Source organism: Colletotrichum spaethianum, assembly GCF_022836535.1.
Source record: "Colletotrichum spaethianum MAFF 239500 DNA, contig47, whole genome shotgun sequence".
NCBI classification, from domain to species: domain Eukaryota; kingdom Fungi; phylum Ascomycota; class Sordariomycetes; order Glomerellales; family Glomerellaceae; genus Colletotrichum; species Colletotrichum spaethianum.
In genome coordinates, this window is record NW_026054817.1 from 128,222 (window position 1) to 145,533 (window position 17,312).

Genomic DNA, 17,312 nt, shown 5'->3' on the forward strand with positions numbered 1-17,312 from the left:
ATTTTTTAGCCTATAGTATACTTTAAATATAGTGGTTTAAGGGTATAATATAAGCTAGGCTTATAATTGTTATAGAGTTACTACTTAGGGTAAAAAAGATATAAGGAAAACGGCTTAGATTTCTATGTGTAGGATTATTTTGTCTAAAACGAATAAATACGTATCCTGTGTGGTGGATCCACACGAAGGGACCAGACTAATAGTTAATCCGGGCCCGGCGCAAATCTCACAAGGCTGCGCGATGCGCGTGAGGGCATCGCGACACATAGAGTACTATAAACTCGCGCTTTTACAACATCCTACTGTCCAACAATGACACCTGGAGATAACTCAAGTCCTATCGGCAAGCCCTTGATAAACTTGTGGTTAAATGGCGCCCCTGCTTGTTGAGCGATGGCCTCCTCGATGTCTTTGTACATGTCATATCTGCCGAGTCGTTAATTTGCGTTTCGGAAAATAAGTGCAGGACAAAATACTCACGCGTTCATTTCCTCGATCGTCAGCTTAGCCTTTTCATCTGCTACCTTATAGGTGCTCGTGTTGGTATTGTTTGAGAAACCTGGGCAAAATGTCAGTAAGAGAGCCGCTACGTCACCGCAAAGTAACAGAACTCACCGATACGCTCGTTAATGTTGTACGCGGCCTTGGCAGCCGCAGCCTGGACACGGGTGGCACGGGGCAGCCGGACGGTGTTGTAGACCTCCAGGGTCTCAGCAACGTTTCCGCTGAAGTATTTAGGGTGGAAAAGAATTCCAAGCGCAGCGGCATCTTCGATGGCCATGCATGCGCCTTGGCTTTGGTGAGGCATCATCTAGGTACCTGAGTCAGTGGCGTTCTAGTGGCAGAAGAAGCATCAACGACTTACAGGGTGTCCTGCATCGCCGAGCAAGCAAACCATGTTCTTGTTGATATAAGGGTAAGGGTCGCTGCGTAATGTTAGAACCAAAGACCGAGAACCAATGATTGGGTATGTGTGACAACGTACTGCATCCATAGACGCCAAGGCTGGATATCCTTGCCAATAGCAAGATGCGCGAGGATTTGCTTGTCCAACTCAGGGAATGGCGCAAGCAACTCTTCGACGGGCCGGTCCTCAACACCCCAGGCCTGGTTCACGTAATCTCCTTTTTCTCTTGGGAAGAAGCAGTAGTACGACAGCAGCTTTCCGCCATTGCAGGGCGAGAGGACGATCTTGTCCCACTTGCCCTCTTGACCACCCCAGTATTCAAGAGCGCTGTCTTGGGAATAATCGACGAGACCGGCCTTGACTGCGTCCTCGGTGAGGACATTGGCGTGCAAGCAACTGGATTCGGCGGGGCGCTTTTCCGGCCGAATGCCGATGAAGCCCCGCACCGCGCTGCCGATGCCATCGGCGCCGATGATGAGGTCATGAGTCGCAGAGTAGCCGTTCTCGAACTCCACCTTTCCGGCGCTCACGTCGATGTTTTTGCACTGCAGAGAAAGTCAGCCACAAAGAATGCAAACAACAAGTAAGAAGTCTTACCTTGTGGTTAAGAAACAGTTTTGCGGGGGTTCCCTCGCCCTCCTCCTGCATCGCCGTGTCCTTGAGCATCGCATGCATGTACTGACGATGAAACATGTTATAAACGTAACCCCAACGTTTCTCGTAGTCGTCGAGGCTGTAAACGCTGACTGGTTCACCCGTCTTCCAGTCTCGGTTGATGAGACTCTTCAAGACGACGGGATCGCCCTTTGCGACATCCACATTCCACTCGTGCAACCAGCGGGTGCCGTTCGCGGCGCATGAGACGGATGCACCGACTTCACCAGCGAAGTCGTTGCGCTCGTAGATGGAAACCTTGTGGCCTGCGCGGCGGAGGGCAATTGCGACGCTCATGCCACCAATACCTCCGCCGACGACACCGACATCAAGCTGTCTCCATCCTCCTGCTGGCATAGATCCCATGTTGACGGTTTGGTGATGTGGAAGGGTTTTAAAAAGTCGAACAGATCGAGTATTGGTCCAATAAAGTACTAATTGAACGCGAGAGCTTGAAGAACTTGAAACTCGAGAGACTAACAGGCGCGAACAAGCCGTCCTATGTATACTAAGGATTGTCCCTCATCAATGGGGTAATGCCTACCACATCGCGCATCACCACACCCTCTCATCTCTGCCCATCCGTGCGCCCGGCTTGTGACGGAGTTGTCGATAACAGCTCGATCTCGCCCGAGATGTCGCGTCCGCCCCGCGGATGAGGACGTCAGAAGCCTACGGGTGCAATAACCGCTCGATATCTATTATCGATAACCCGTAGTGAACCCCATTTCGTAGAATTTTAATGGGAATTCTGCCATTTCGACCAATGATAGTGGGGCATGTTATCACCAAGACCCCGAGCCGGGTTTCGGCAAGCATCCGAGATCCTATCTACAAAGTGCGCGGCCCGCAACGGTTTGGTGCAATAACCGCAATCAATTTGGATGCTTTCCGTTCTTCCGCATCACAGTGCATCCGAACAGTATCTCTAATCCCAATTGTATGAGATTTTGGAGTTGCCGGCCACTGCACCGCACGGTCCTGGGATCGACAGTGGTCAGCAGACTTCACAAAGCCGCCAAGAAGCGACCGCTGTTGGGGTCGTCCATCCCATGTTATGACACAAACAGCCCGGCTAGCCATGTCTGCGAGAGAGCGACCAGCCCGACAAAGGGGCGAACACAGTTTCCGCGACTGGAAACTTATTTTGAGACGGCTCAAGAATGGGAGGGTGTGGAGGGCACTCTGCTAGGGCCAAGATTGCCAACACTCAGATGAAAATAAGAATCCCCCCAAGACTTTTCGAACATGGTGCCGATAAACTCGTACGGAAAATTTTGATGACCTGGAAGATGATCTCAAGTGGTGTTGAGCGATTCAATCTGCACCCGCGCGCCAACTAATGAGACTACAAGGAAGTCGAGGCTTCATGACCGCATGCGTTCAATTTCCTCTACTAATGCCGGCTGAAGAGGTTGGAATAGTCTTCCTCATGACATTGAGAATCAAACCAATTTCACCAGTAAATTAGACTGTGGAAAACATTGAAGCTAGCGTTTATCTCAACGCGGAACGCTATTGAAAAAAAGATAACATCCTAACTGGCAAGGTCCGTCCTTTGCCCATAGGAGTGAGGGGAGATAATCTATTCCAAGCCAGCGAACCTTCACCAAGTGATTATATCTCAGAATAACCCACCCACCCCACAAGAGAGCCACCCCCACATCCGAGCCATCCGAAATTGCTGCATCGTCAAGAACATCCCTTTTTTCAAACTATCGCAACAATTGCTATTTATCGCCAAACAACACCATCTTTTTAGGATACCTTCTCTATTACACCATAAAGCAATACACTGAGTTTAAGCTCCAACGAGCCCTTACAGACGTAGCAGATAGCTGCCCTATCCGCCAGGCTGCTCGTAACTAAGGTATACCATACCAGACCCTTCAGCATCGGCTGCACAGCAGGCAAAGCAGAAATACTACGTGGGTTAATTATCAGCGATTATCACAGTCACAAAAGGCTAATCTGGCTACTTATATATCTACCCAAGCTACCCTAAGCAGTGCCCTTACCTATTAGCAAGTAAAGGGCCTAGCAGAGCGTATAACAGGCAATACCCAGCGACCTCTAGGGAAGAGATGAATAGCTCGATTCCTGCAGCAATACCCATCAATCAGGACCCAAAGATACCGATCGATCGATTCTAGGCGATATAGAGCCCATACTACAGATGCTATCCAAGAATGGTTCAGTTATCTAGATCTGCCAGCAATCAAGGGTATCCATCCATCTAACCAATAAAATATAGATAAGACTAGCATCATAGAAAGCAAAGGAAACAATAGGCTGGTGCTAGGCTCTGCGGCATCGCAATAACCCACCCACCCCACAAGAGAGCCACCCCCACATCCAAGCCATCCAAAATTACTGCATCATCAAGAACATCCCTTTTTTCAAACTATCATAACAATTACTATTTATCACCAAACAACGCCATCTTTTTAAGATACCTTCTCTATTACACCATGAAGCAATACACTAAGTTTGAGCTCCAACAAGCCCTTATAGACATAGCAAATAGCTACCCTATCCGCCAGGCTGCTCATAACTAAGGTATACTATACCAGACCCTTCAGCATCAGCTACACAGCAAGCAAAACAGAAATACTACATAGGTTAATTATCAGCAATTATCACAGTCACAAGAGGCTAATCTGACTACTTATATATCTACCCAAGCTGCCCTAGGCAGTGCCCTTACCTATCAGCAAGTAAAGGGCCTAGCAGAGCGTATAATAGGCGATACCTAGCAACCTCTAAGAAAGAGATAAATAGCTCGATTCCTGCAGCAATACCCATCAATCAGGACCCAAAGATACTAATCAATCAATTCTAAGCAATATAAAGCCCATACTACAGATACTATCCAAGAATAGTTCAGTTATCTAGATCTACCAGCAATCAAAGGTATCTATCTATCTAACCAATAGAATATAAATAAGACTAGCATTATAAAAGGCAAAAGAAGCAATAGGCTAATACTAAGCTCTACAGCATCACAATATATCCAGAAAAAACAGCCTAGATCTAAAACATAGATATCACTAATTAAATATATGTCTACTACTAAGACCTCTTTACTTCCCCTTATTATATATAAAAGTAAGTCAGTCCAGGCTCAGTAGTTCTTATCATCCAACCTATCTAGATATGCTAGCTAGCACTTTACAGCATCAGATAATAGCTAAACAAATAACCAGACTACCCTTAAGTAGCTAAAAAAGGTCTTCATCCCAGGGACTATGCCCAGCCAGCCAGACAAGGCCAAGCTACTAATTCTAGACAGCCATCACAGCTATATAACAATAGACTTTATATAACAATACTTCCAGCATCACATCTATCTACTATTTTTATTACCACATTCCTCTACTATCCTCCAGCCTCTAAATATATCAGTCTTTAGCCTATTAAAACAAACATATTAAAAAAAAATTAGAAGTCTAAATAACTAAATAAGTAACTTAACTATTACTAATAAAAAAGCATTTCTAGACTATTATTTTAATACATATAAAGCAATAATAATAACCTAAAACATAAAGTCTAGCTAAAAATAAGCTAAGTTATAGCCAATATCTATACAGTACCCTTTATCTAACTCCCTAGTATTAAAAGCATTATCTAGCCAGCCAGCTAGCCAACAAAGCAGCAGCCAGCAATAAGATAAGGCAATATCTACTATCCCATAGTTAACCCCTCATTACTCTACTGATCTACAGCATCAGTTACATCTATTCAACCAGCTAAGCAAAGGATACCCTAGATACCTATACTATCCATTACCTATCTAAAAAGCTGCAAAAGGGATATAATAAGCAGGCATCTAGACTAGCAATTGTAGAGTAATAAGCCAACGATCTGCAGGCCTGTCTAGATAACCAGCACAAGGGCAAAAAGAAAAAGGTCCCAACATCTCCTAACAGCACCTTTACAACAATAGCCCATATCTAGTAGGCACAAAATACAGATATCGGCAATACAGATATTCTAGATAAATCCAGCACATCTGAATTATCTAGTGAAGCCAAAAGTTGCATCTGGGTGGGTGGAAGAGGGAGTGAAATAAGTGGTGATAGTGGTAGTGATGGTGGTGCCGATGGTGGCTCGGATGTGGGGGTGGCTCGTTAACAGGGTGGTTGTGTTAATCCCTACCTCGAGTTGCCAATTCATATTGTATTGGAGACATTCCTAGAGTAAGTCAATAAGTATCCATCTTACTTCCGTCTTTGGTGGAAAGGGTTCTTGCAGACGAATACAATGGGAGATTCTCAGATGTTCACTGTTTTGGACTGAGATAAGTGAACGGTCTTTTTAGCGACTCATAGAAACCAGATCTATACATTTATGAGTCTTAATAAGTAAGTCGTATTGCAAGCCGCAGGAAATATCTCGTACCAAAAGGTGGTCGTAATCGAAGAAGAGCTACTATGAGTAACCAACAAACCTTGCGGGCCCACTGATACACGTGTTTAGAGCCAATTAGCAAAAGGGTTCCAAACGAACAATATACGATTCTTCGTGAGTCCCACATAGTCTCAGTCTTTGAGAAGTTAGGAAGTGTCACAGTTTACAGACCTAAAACAGCAATGTCGCATGCTCGAGGTCAAGTGACTAACGCCAAAGTTCATGTTCAGTTCCTCTGACGTTTCGATTTCATTTCTTCTCTTTGCAAAATTCAATTGATAGTATATGCATATTTTTAAATGCCTCTGTGCTAAAAGCAAGCCCCTTCTAGATACTGCCTGTGGAAATCATTAACGCCATAACCATGATCCCAATTTTCCCTATTCTCATAATGATCTTAGCCCTGACTGAACTGAGGAGTGTTGAGAGACATGGCCATCAGCAAACCACCGATCAGACCGGCACAAGGCAGAGTGACAATCCAGCCAGAGAAGATGAAAGCGACCTGGCGCCAGTTGACAGCACCAATGTCGAAGTTCATCAAGGCGACACCAATGACGGCACCGGTGAGGCACTGAGTAGTGCTGACGGGAAGACCAAGACGACTTGCCAGGAGAACGGTAATTGCGGCGCCAAGCTCCATGGCGAAACCTCTCGTGGGAGACAACTGTAGTCGAGTTAGCTTCAGAGGCGGCTTTATACTTGTACGATGAATACGTACTTGGGTGAGCTTGTTGCCCATGGCTTTGATGATGTGATGACCCATGAACCAGAAGCCTGCACCAAGGAGGAAACCGGCAACAACGAGAATCCAGATAGGGGATTCGCCATCCTCTCTGATTTCGCCAGTCATGTAGACTTGGTAGGCAGCGATCCAGGGGCCAACAGCGTTGGCAACATCGTTGGAACCATGAGCAATGGACATCATCATGGCGCTGGCAACTTGAGCATAGGTCCAGAGATGCTCGACACGGTTGTCGTACTTCTTGGCCTTGCCGTGGATTGCAGAAAGCTGGGAGGAGGCATGTGTGACACAGTCACGGGTAACGCCCTGCAACAAGAAGTACTTGATGAAGCTCCAGATGCGTTTGGGGTTGGTGATAGGGAGGTGGGCAGTCGGTGCAAGAAAACGCTCTTCGGGCTCGGGCTTGCGCTTGTAACGTTCGACGACAGCGCCCTGCGCGGGGGCCTTCTTACCGCGCTCGACATCTTCAAGAGAGAGGGGTGCAGAATTGGGGCTCTCGGTGCTATTGTTGTCGTTAACGACGAGCTTCTCCCCGTTGTCGTTACCGCCTTCAGTTTTCGTCTGCTTCTCAATATCGGCGTCGTTGGTGTTCTGGGACTCATCGTGGGCGCTCGCGTAGTAGTCGATGACGAATTCGTTGCCCTTGGCAGGCATGTAGATGGGAGGGTTCTCCATGTACAGGAGAGGGCCAAGGAAGATGTGACGAAGGCGGATTCGAGGGTCCTCTTTGACGAGTCTTCGGTGAACATAAGGGACGAAAAAGACGTAGGCAAGGAGGAGGGCACCGAAAAAGACACCGAGCACGATACCGCAGGCGGTGCCGGCACCAAGCTCCTCAAGAGACGGGGCACCGGGTGCTTCGACGGTGATGAATAGGGCGAGGACGGCGGCGGTGAAAGCAAGGTAGAAGGGAATGGCCTTCATGGCCTTTTCGAAAGAGTTTTCGCGCTCCAGTACAGTGAACTTGAGACTGCCGAAGAGAACGGCACCGAAGACGGCAGCGATGCAGGGAGCAACACCCCATGAAGCAGCGATCTGAGAGACGCTGCCGTCCTTCCATGACCAAGAGACCTGGGCCTGCGCGGCGAGACCGACACCGACGAGGGCACCGACAATAGTTTGTGTTGTAGAGACGGGGTAGCCCATCTTGGTGGCGGCAAGCAGCCAGAAAGCGCTAGCAAACTCGGCGCATCCCATGGCGAGAATCAGAGTAGAGGGAGTCTGGCGGAAGCGGTCGAGGTCGATGATATCGTTCTTGATGGTACCCGTGACGCGGGCTCCGAGCACGACGGCGCCGAAAAACTCGGTGCACATGGACAGAAAGCCAACCTGGGGCATGGTGAGGGTCCGAGCCGCTACGGAGGTGGCATAGGAGTTGGCGACATCGTTGGCACCGTTTCCGAAGGAGCTACCGCAGAAGGCGATGCTGATGACGGCGATGATCCAGTCGTACTGCGTAAGGACGGCCATGGTGAACGGCCAGTTGGAGCAGACGCTGACCTAGTTGGGAGGAGGAAGACGAAGGGAAAGAGGTTTCACCAGCAAGCTGAAGAAGCTTGGGGTGCAGAACGGGCTCGGAGTGGAAAAGCTTGTCGAGAATCCCTCTCTCAAGGTGCTCAAAAGTCTCGGAGCGCCACGATCCTTTATACAGAGCAGGACGTCAACATTATCAAGACGAACATCCACGTGTGCCCCGCGCATGGTCTTCTCTCCTCCTCTCGTTCTGCACGAGGGCTACCCTTCCAGGGTCATGTTTCTGGAAACTGGAGATTTCGACAATGCATTCGCCCCAGCTTGCGCCGAGGTGACGAAAAAAAAATCGACTTAGGGAGCAATTCTGTGCAGTTCCGGTATTCTGATCCGGCGGGGTGTCACTGTCTCGACGTCTCGACCCATCGAAGTGGATGTTCTTGACGGATGCCCAGTCTGCGCCGAGCTCTGCACTCATCCACACCAAGAGCTGAGATTGGTGAAGTGGGTGCCACTCGAGGACTTGGCCTTCTTGGCTTTCAAGGTACCGAGAACAGATCCCTCAAGGAGTCCAGCCAGTCACAACTGTATGTGAGAGCACGTTGTCAACTCAGTTCACTCTCAAAATTTCCATCGCAGCCTATGTACCTTGTCTTCTCGGTTGTCTCTGTTCAACTTCGTTGCCATGTCGCCAAGACAAATGATCCGACGCTAGACTCGGCGCAGAAAGTTGTGTCGCGTGCCCTCCTGCCATTTTGAGAGCACGATGGCAATTGACTGGGTAGGAGAGCACGCGAGCATTTTCCCTCCTTTTGCATTTTTTACTCCCTGCGGTTTGTTCACTGATCAATCTGCCCAAGGTTTCAACCCTGCCTCGTTCTGGGTTTGCCCTTCTGGTGACCGAGGAATGCAGCCAAGACTGCCCGACGCTTGTTGCTCATGCGTTTCTCCGAAGATGACCGTCCCAAGCTCGTTGGGCAATGGGCGACGCATGAGTCGCGACATGGATGCTTTTTGGGCGATCCAGCAGAAAATTGTGCGCACAGCCAAGACCGTACTACGGGGGTTAGCGAGTCTACGCAAAACCGACTTGAAGCTGCTGATCTGCCTCTTTTTGCGACCGAGAAACGGCGAGAATGACACAAGTGTGGTGATCACCAGATTACAGCAAGCCCCGACGGCTTCATGGTGGCGGGCAACGGGCCGTTTCGGGTACCACCACGGTTCTTGGCCAGAGACATGTCTGTTTATCTGGGTGTTTGTGGCATCGTGCCGCCGCGTCCAATTGTTCGTGTGCAACGACTTTCAACAGCTGGCCATTCGAACTTTGCTATAAATCCAAGAACCTGGAAACGCCTCAGATGCCTTGGCTTCAGGATGGCGATGGTATCTGTCGCCTAGATTGTGAACCGGATGTAACAGCTGCTCGATTGATTCCCATTCATGCATCCATGGCAACGTAAAACCTCGCGCCTTCGTCAAACACAGTTCGCGCTAAGCTCCCTCAGGCTCATGAGGTACCGCGAAGCTTGAGTCTGTTGCATCGCTGGATGGTTGTCAGGCGTCTTTGCCGAATTCGCATAGTCTCAGTCCCATTTTCCAGGGGGCTCAGCGCGGGTTTTTCGTAATGGAAACACAAATCGACGACGCGGAGCTCCCAAGACATGGCGCCAGCTGGCAGCCGCCAAGAGCCAAGACTTTGGGTGAGGAGAGTCTACCGCGATCAACGACGGGACCTTGTTTGTGCATGGGATAGCAGAAGTAACTTCTGAGATATTTTCGCCGAGATCCTATATTTCGCTACTTTCATACTACTGTATGGTATCTTGGCGCTGTCTAAGAGCCGACGGGATGCATGGAGACCAATTCCGTTGTTAAAAATAATCGACTGGCAAACGGAAGTATTTGCAACTCGATACTAAGTGCTGAGAGTGCCATCTCATGGTTCAAGGTTGGTATGCCAAGACCATCAAGGCCTTGGCGCCGTGGTGTTGTTTGATCAGCATTAGGCTGTCTGTTCGTTGTGTAACTTTATCTCGATCAAGCTTAATCATCGGAAGAACCGTGAGGACTGGTTTCATGATACAAGGGCTGAAATGGTCTCAAAGACACTCATTTCCTCAGAAGCACTTCGCCCTTAACTGCAACGGTAACGCCAAGGTTCATTCATATAACCAAATGATACTGCAACTGCATAGGTCGGTTGTTGAAAAGGGCGGCACCTGGCTATAAGTTGAGGGAATCCGTTCTATGGTTTGTCCGACGTTCGGTATTCCCGCAAGGTGTCATTAAAAACCTAGCCTTGGAGATGAAATCGATTAGCCGAGATAAAACTTCATGCAAATTGGACTTGTATAAGTTTATTTATCACAGTGGATGTTGGACCGGGGCTTCTGTAGCTTCATGAACCAAGCGGAGTGTGGTATATCTCGAGCCGCCAGTTTTGAGATACGGTATCGCCAGTTCAACTTGTCAAATACAGGTCAAAACAAATCAGGGGAAGTTCAAGAAAGAATAAGTCGTGGAGCATCAAAACCCTTCTGTGTAGTAAGTCTAGTCTTATAAGTTCACATGATAACGTGCTTAAAGAGCACTGCAGTAATCCGTGAAGCATGAAGACGTAGCTATTATGCCGCATCACACCTTGTTATATGCCAATTTTAGAATTATATTCCATGCAATACTCTAAAAGTTCACCTAAATAGAGACCTTACGAAATTCTAGGTCCTACAACGGTTTGTGGTAGTCATTGCCGGCTATTTAGGGAGACCGACTCCATTCATTTAAACCAACTTCACTGGCTGAGTTCGTGGATGAACCCAAGTGGGTGAGAAACCCATATATATTTTTTACGTTAATCAAAATGTGATTTCTCGAATAAAAGGCCCTTGGTGCCAGAGTCAGTCTAACTTTGGGCAACAAACGAGCGACAAAAAGAGAAGTATCCAACGTAAACTGAAATGTTATTGAAAGACACAAGTCGCAAGATCAATATGAGACTTTCTAGCTGGCATGAACTCTCCAGGCAAAGCCTCCAAATGTGTGCGTAAGGGTGTCTTATAAAGGAGCTACAATAGTTGAGGTGCATTCAAACGTCCGCGTGCGCTCTCGCGAATCCACGTGACGGTATTTGCAAAACATTGATGTAATATAAGGTTGTGTCCTTTGTAACGGTAAGAAAAATGCATCGTACACGTGCAAAATAATGATTTTAACTCCAGTGGAGTATCGAACTGCATTTATGAAGCGCATTTGTTGCTAGTAAGACAGCAGATCCACGCAGCACCATCAGAAGATATCTAGACATCGACCATGCATCGAAATGCAAGTATTCCTGGTTTTGAGCCCTGACCGCAACAGTCCTTACATTCCTCCTTTTCTGTTAGACCAGAACTTCTTGTCAACCTTATCTTGTTCGGCAGGCGCTGCAGTATCGTGCTTCTTCTCGAAGTCCTCATTGTGCTCATCTACCTCCTTCTGTTGCTCCTCTGTAAGTTTCTCTCCTGCCACGCTGGCATTTGAGATCTTGGGCTGCGGGGGATTCGTCTTTCTGGCATCAGCAATGTCTCTGATATCTGTCGATTCTAAGCCGGGCTTTTCGCTCAAAAAGCGGCGTGCTGAAGGGGTGGCATTTGCGCGAATTGCGGATTGCACTTGGCGAGCTGGGTGCAAAAGCGAGGGCTGTACCCTTCGGCGAATGATGTTAGAAGCCATTTTTAGGTGTGTTAGGCGGTTACAGATGATCGAAAAGGGTTTGGCGATTAACGATTTGGTATTGTTTAATGCGCAATGTTGATGGTGTGTGTGTATGTAGAGTAGAGGCCTGATTCCCGGGCTCAAGCCTGTGATAAAGAAAGTAAAGCTACATGATGTCATCCGGCGACATGGGCTTGGAGCAGGCGCATGCAGCAATGATCGCCACTTGTGTGATTGGTTTGGGGGTTGGCGGCTCACTACGACATGATGACCAAACCCGGCAGCCGTGCTCGTCTCAATTGGAACCGAGACATGTATGGGGGAAAAACAGGCTGATACGCAAGAGGCGATACTGCGCTTCCCTGGATTTGGAAATGCAGTGCTATTAATTATGACAGCTTGTGCTGGGGCGCTAAGTGCATGCATCGCTTTACACGCCAAGTTAGGATCTAGAGCCGATAGCGCCCCTCCCTGAAAGCAACAAGCACGCTTTATGTAGCGTGAATGCGCATTCTCTCGAAAACTGTTGTAATCCTGGGCAAGATGGAATAGTCCAAGACCGTTCGTTGCCGGATATTAAACTAGACATTGCCGCTCTCACGAATAGTACTTGGCACCTGTTTGCCTCCATCCGAGTTACTACCCTCCGAAGAGCTTCTCAGCCCCTTCTCTTGCACAAGCGTTTCACTAGCAGAAGGCCCAAGAAGGCGCCCAGACGCATCGTGTGTAGCATCCCACGCGTCAACTTCGGCATTTGGGATCTTTCGAAGTCTGTTGCTTTGAACTCCGTCATCAAGACTGATGAGCTCCTGTCGCAACTTGTAGCCTCTCCGCTTGGGGATGAGGAATGCCCAAAGCCAGTAGTAGATGGCACAGGTAAGAAGGCTGCAAAGAGGTTCAGAATTTGGAATCAGAAACTCGGGAGGAAACATTACTAACATTACAATACCAGTAACGGCGTAAGTCGCGTACCAGAAGCTCACATCGCCAGCATACTGTCCGCCCGCAGGGGGATACCAAGGCATGATGAGGAGGTAGAGCTGGATGCAGATGTTGAAGATAATCACCACATGCCATGCTTTGAATTCAGGCTCGGGGAGATTTGCTTTTTTGCGGCGCCAGCGAACAACATAGATACCTACAGCCATTGCCAAATTGAAGGCAGCAGCAGGGAAGATTCCGAGATCATTCACTGTTCTACTGTCAGCGATTGAAAGGCCCCGATCATAAATCGCCAAACCTACCAAAGGTAAATGCATCTCCAGCTGGAACAGCAAGAATCATTAGAGCAGTCAAGAACCAAATGACTAGGTATGGTCCGAGAGGGGTCCCGAAAGGTTTGGTGGAAACCCAGAACGTAGTCCAAGGCAGGACACCCTGTCGACCGCACTCCCTGATACGGCGAGACAACCCAATTATGACGGCAATCATATTGCCGAAGGAGGCAAGCGCTATGAGAAAGTTAAGGCCCCGAACGGCGCCGCTGTTGCCAAAGACATGTGTGAAGAACAGACTGGCGACGGTGAGGCCGGAGTTTTCAAATTCGTCTCTCGGAACTGCAGCAATACCAATCGTTAATTAATATTTCGTAAACGAACTAGATTAGGGTATACTTGCCAGCAGCGAAGAAAGCCACATTTGCGAACATGTATAGAATGTACACAGTTGTCAAAGCTGCTGTTGCGTATATCTTCAGTGATCTGACGGGGTTCTAGTAAGTGTTGATGTTAGCTCGTATTGACTAGTGAATATTTTTTTTTTGGTTAGTACCTTGACTTCGTTGGCAACGTTGAAGGCATTGTTGTATCCTCCGTATGAAAAGATGATGCGGTACAACGCAGTTGTCATGCCGTATGCACTGGCTTTCGAGCTACCAGACCACGCATCTTGAAAGTTGGCCGTGGGGTTCTCAACCTTAGTGCCACCGCCAAGAACGACGAAGCCGGTAATAATCACGAAAACCAGCGTGCAGATCTTGACTACGCCAACACCGTTTGAGAACCAGTAGGCGTACTTGGTGTTGAACACCAGTGCTATACAAATTAGGACAGGATCATCCGCTACTTTTCAACAGGCGACTTACTCAAGGTTGCTAGACTGTAGCAAGCAAGTGCTGTACCCTTGATCTGCCAATTGGTACCCTCGTGGCCTGAGATGGCAATGAGATAGTTGGCCATGACTGTTTAAGTCAGTATTGCTCACCTACGGCCCGAGTAACTTAACTTGATAATTGACTGACCTGTAGCGTTGGCGCTTCCGAATGAGAGAATGACACTCTGAACTGCAAAGGTGGTTGGGAAGAGCCACATAGGCCGAGGGTAAGCCTGCTCTAAGAAGACGACCTCTGAACCGGAACGACTTGGGAAATACGCGGTGAATTCAAGGTAGACAGCCCCGGATGCAAGGCACAGCTTCAAAGGTCAGAATAAGTTTTCCCTAATTTATAGCCAAGAAACTGATAGAAGACTTACTAGATAACCAAGAGTCCAGTACACAAAACTAACACCGACGGAACCGGTCCCTGCCAAGATACTGGCCGCTGATAGATGTCAATACATATGACTAGGCATACCCGGCTCAGAACCTACGCGTAGAGTAAATACCAGCGCCAATCATCATGGTGATATTCAGCAAGGTGATTGTCACTGGACCGACAGAGTATCCCAACGGGGAGTTGTGCTCAACAGGCGCACCTGAGGCATCCTGGTAAGTAGGCGGCGCATCGTTACCTCCCTTCTCGCCAATGTACTGGACGCTACCAGTGGAAACTTGCCTCCCTTGTTCTTCCACTACCGTTCCCGTTGCACCACTTCCTTTACCAAACGGTCGCCGCCAGGCCATGTTCAAAGGCTGTTTGAAAGCAGCAAAGTGGAAAAAGATGGCGTTCTCAAGCGATTATTTGTGAATGTGATATCGGAATGCCCCAGCTAATCAGTTCCTAGCAAGTATACTGTATGATTTGCACTCAAGAAACCTCGTCCCTGGGGCATATTGCCTATTTAAAGAAAGCAACCCTTCCACGGCATACCATTTGATCGCACATTCCCAATTTTTTGAGAGGCTTAGCTTGGGACTACCTGCAATGTCTGCTGCACCACGGCACTCTCGTGGGAAGAGATAGTGGGCTGCTGACGATGACGGGCCGTTTGCGATGTCAACATCGGAGGGGCAGATGGCATGACCAGCTCCGAAGTGGGGGACCGAGGAGGAGGATGGACAGGGTTTGGCGATGACAACAGCAACCACCAACATGGCGAATGTTCCCTGACGTATAAAATCATTCAATTCAACCACGATGGGGCTCAAGGTTTGATCCGCGATATGGAAAAACTTCATACATTGTACAGCATAAACCACTACTTAGATTTGATGTCGATTGTTGCGTTCGCCAATGTGAAACAGTCGTCCTGTCCTTTTTAGACTGCTTTCAAACTAGAGTCCCTATCTCCATGGATAAGGTGCGCATCATTCGGATTCTACATTTACGCCAAAGATCGGCATCCACAGTCAGGTTCCTTCTCAATCGAATCTGAAAGGGTAAAATGGTACGTAACATTACGGTACGTAACATTAATCAGATGGTGATGGCGCAATCGAGCAAATCCCTGATACGGAATTTCCGAGCTGTAGCCGTAGTTGTGATGTGTAATGCTCAATACTGTTGCCGTTGGTTCGAAGAAAATAGTCCCGGCATTTCGGCAGTCGCCATGCAGTCTAGAGGACTAGTGCACCATGTCAAGTGCCCTTACGCTACAGCTTACAGGGCTTGTTGGTGCGTTAGTAACAGCTGAGATGGGAGCTGGTTGCAGTGGCCGATGAAAGTGGCTTAATGGATCAGAGACCCTAAACTTACCATGATTGGGGGGTTGCGCGATTATCATGCCCAAAGCAAGCTCACAATAATCACCGAGGTATTAACACACGAACCCAAAGCCCGGGGTCATCGCATGACTGTTATATCCGAGATGGAAGACTTGGGCTCCAGTAGATGCGGCTTGGTCTCAAATGACTCTACCAAGTGGAACAGGCCAGCCAACTTAGCACACTCTGCTTGAACTCGTTACTCGGGCCGATGAAGAGGAATGACAATGGAGACCACGAGGATGACGAAGACGATCGATACCACTGATGGAAACTAGGTAAAAACATTATTGAGAGTGCTAGGGTCATATGGATGCAACCAATCCGAATACACTATCATCCTTGTATCTTGGATCGCGACTCGTCAACTGCGCACCATCTTATATGCAGACTGAGAGAGTTGTTAGTCGCATTCAAAAACTGCTGGACAGATGTCTAGGATCTCTCAGTTCATCAACCTGCAGTTTCTCCATTGTTGTCACAGAGCTAACAGTCTAGGCCCCTAGTCATCGTATACCTTGCCGGCATGCTACCATACCAAGCCACGATCTTGGGTGACTGACAGGTACTGATTGCGCCATCGCGGGCCGCTCCGCATTTCTTGGCCGAAGTGCACCAACTACTTCTCGTTCTCGACACCAACATCAGCAATGCGAACGCCGATCGTAAGCCCGAGAGAGGGCCTGGTGCGTCAGCGACGATGGTAGCAGGTATTCCAGGTCCGAGTGAGCTGCCCAAGAATGATGATTTTTGGAAAGCAAGGGGTATCTCTGGCATGTGTACTTTGAATGTACTGGTCTCTTTGGGGCAGCCAACATTGAGGTAGCCACCTTGTACTCTTAGCGGGTTCGCAAATACGGACCTCGACCACCAGCTTCGTCCACGTGGTTTCTGAAGTTGTTCTTAGAAGACTTGACAGTCAATACGTCCTATAAGTCCACGGCATATTATCCCTGAGAACTGCCAGTTGTTCCAGCTTTCCTCAGAACTCCTTATGTCATACTAGGCTAGGCAAGAATGCCGCCCGATGAGGTCTGGCAGTGGCAATCATCTAGATCCCTTATGAGTAGATGGACCTTATGGCGATTCTACATGCGTGGAAATGATAGTGAAAACAACTAATCGTCGTTACTACGCATAGTGGTGCTTGGAGGCACGATGCAGTAAGTAACAAACGAATATCCAGCTACATTGACTCTGACAAAACTCCGTGGCCGCATCGTCAGAACTTGATACTCATATCGTAAAGGGTGCGTCGGGTGTCTCAAATAAGACTATGAACCATAAACAATAACTTCAGACTCAGCCAAGAAAGGCTTATATTGGCAATAATTACTGGCTTCATTTCACAAAGCATCCTTGTATCCCGCTTTACTGCAATCAAGTTGGTTACCACCTCGAAATGTAGATGGTGTCCGTCGACAATCAACCCGAGAATGTGGAAATCAGGCCGTGGTCCATCGCTGGCAACAAGTCATGTCAGGGTGCATGAACAAGCCAGCATCAAGAGTCGATATTTGGTTACCGATTATAAGACTGCCGGATTTGCGACTGTTCTCCGGGGAA

The 17,312-nt window shown here is 48.2% G+C and overlaps 6 protein-coding genes across 6 annotated transcripts; all 6 read right to left on the reverse strand.

Moving 5' to 3' along the window:
- Nucleotides 1–299: 299 nt before the first annotated feature.
- ColSpa_11499 (FAD-dependent urate hydroxylase) lies at nt 300–1,927 on the reverse strand (the record flags this gene model as incomplete). The annotated part of the gene is made up of 6 exons (XM_049277711.1): nt 300–426; nt 481–559; nt 616–811; nt 866–926; nt 986–1,452; nt 1,505–1,927. The coding sequence occupies 6 exons, from the start codon at nt 1,925–1,927 to the stop codon at nt 300–302; spliced, it is 1,353 nt and encodes a 450-aa protein (XP_049133668.1).
- Nucleotides 1,928–6,371: 4,444 nt separating this feature from the next.
- Nucleotides 6,372–8,189, reverse strand: ColSpa_11500 (phosphate-repressible phosphate permease pho-4; the record flags this gene model as incomplete). Its single annotated transcript, XM_049277712.1, has 2 exons — nt 6,372–6,641; nt 6,696–8,189. The coding sequence occupies 2 exons, from the start codon at nt 8,187–8,189 to the stop codon at nt 6,372–6,374; spliced, it is 1,764 nt and encodes a 587-aa protein (XP_049133669.1).
- Nucleotides 8,190–11,552: 3,363 nt separating this feature from the next.
- ColSpa_11501 (uncharacterized protein) lies at nt 11,553–11,903 on the reverse strand (the record flags this gene model as incomplete). Its single annotated transcript, XM_049277713.1, has 1 exon — nt 11,553–11,903. The coding sequence occupies one exon, from the start codon at nt 11,901–11,903 to the stop codon at nt 11,553–11,555; it is 351 nt and encodes a 116-aa protein (XP_049133670.1).
- Nucleotides 11,904–12,466: 563 nt separating this feature from the next.
- ColSpa_11502 (high-affinity methionine permease) lies at nt 12,467–13,033 on the reverse strand (the record flags this gene model as incomplete). The annotated part of the gene is made up of 2 exons (XM_049277714.1): nt 12,467–12,770; nt 12,825–13,033. 2 exons carry the CDS (start codon nt 13,031–13,033, stop codon nt 12,467–12,469), a joined length of 513 nt encoding a protein of 170 aa, XP_049133671.1.
- A 449-nt stretch (nt 13,034–13,482) lies between these two features.
- On the reverse strand, nt 13,483–14,062 carry ColSpa_11503 (high-affinity methionine permease; the record flags this gene model as incomplete). The annotated part of the gene is made up of 3 exons (XM_049277715.1): nt 13,483–13,596; nt 13,656–13,918; nt 13,969–14,062. 3 exons carry the CDS (start codon nt 14,060–14,062, stop codon nt 13,483–13,485), a joined length of 471 nt encoding a protein of 156 aa, XP_049133672.1.
- Nucleotides 14,063–14,462: 400 nt separating this feature from the next.
- ColSpa_11504 (uncharacterized protein) lies at nt 14,463–14,726 on the reverse strand (the record flags this gene model as incomplete). The annotated part of the gene is made up of 1 exon (XM_049277716.1): nt 14,463–14,726. One exon carries the CDS (start codon nt 14,724–14,726, stop codon nt 14,463–14,465), a length of 264 nt encoding a protein of 87 aa, XP_049133673.1.
- Nucleotides 14,727–17,312: the final 2,586 nt, after the last annotated feature.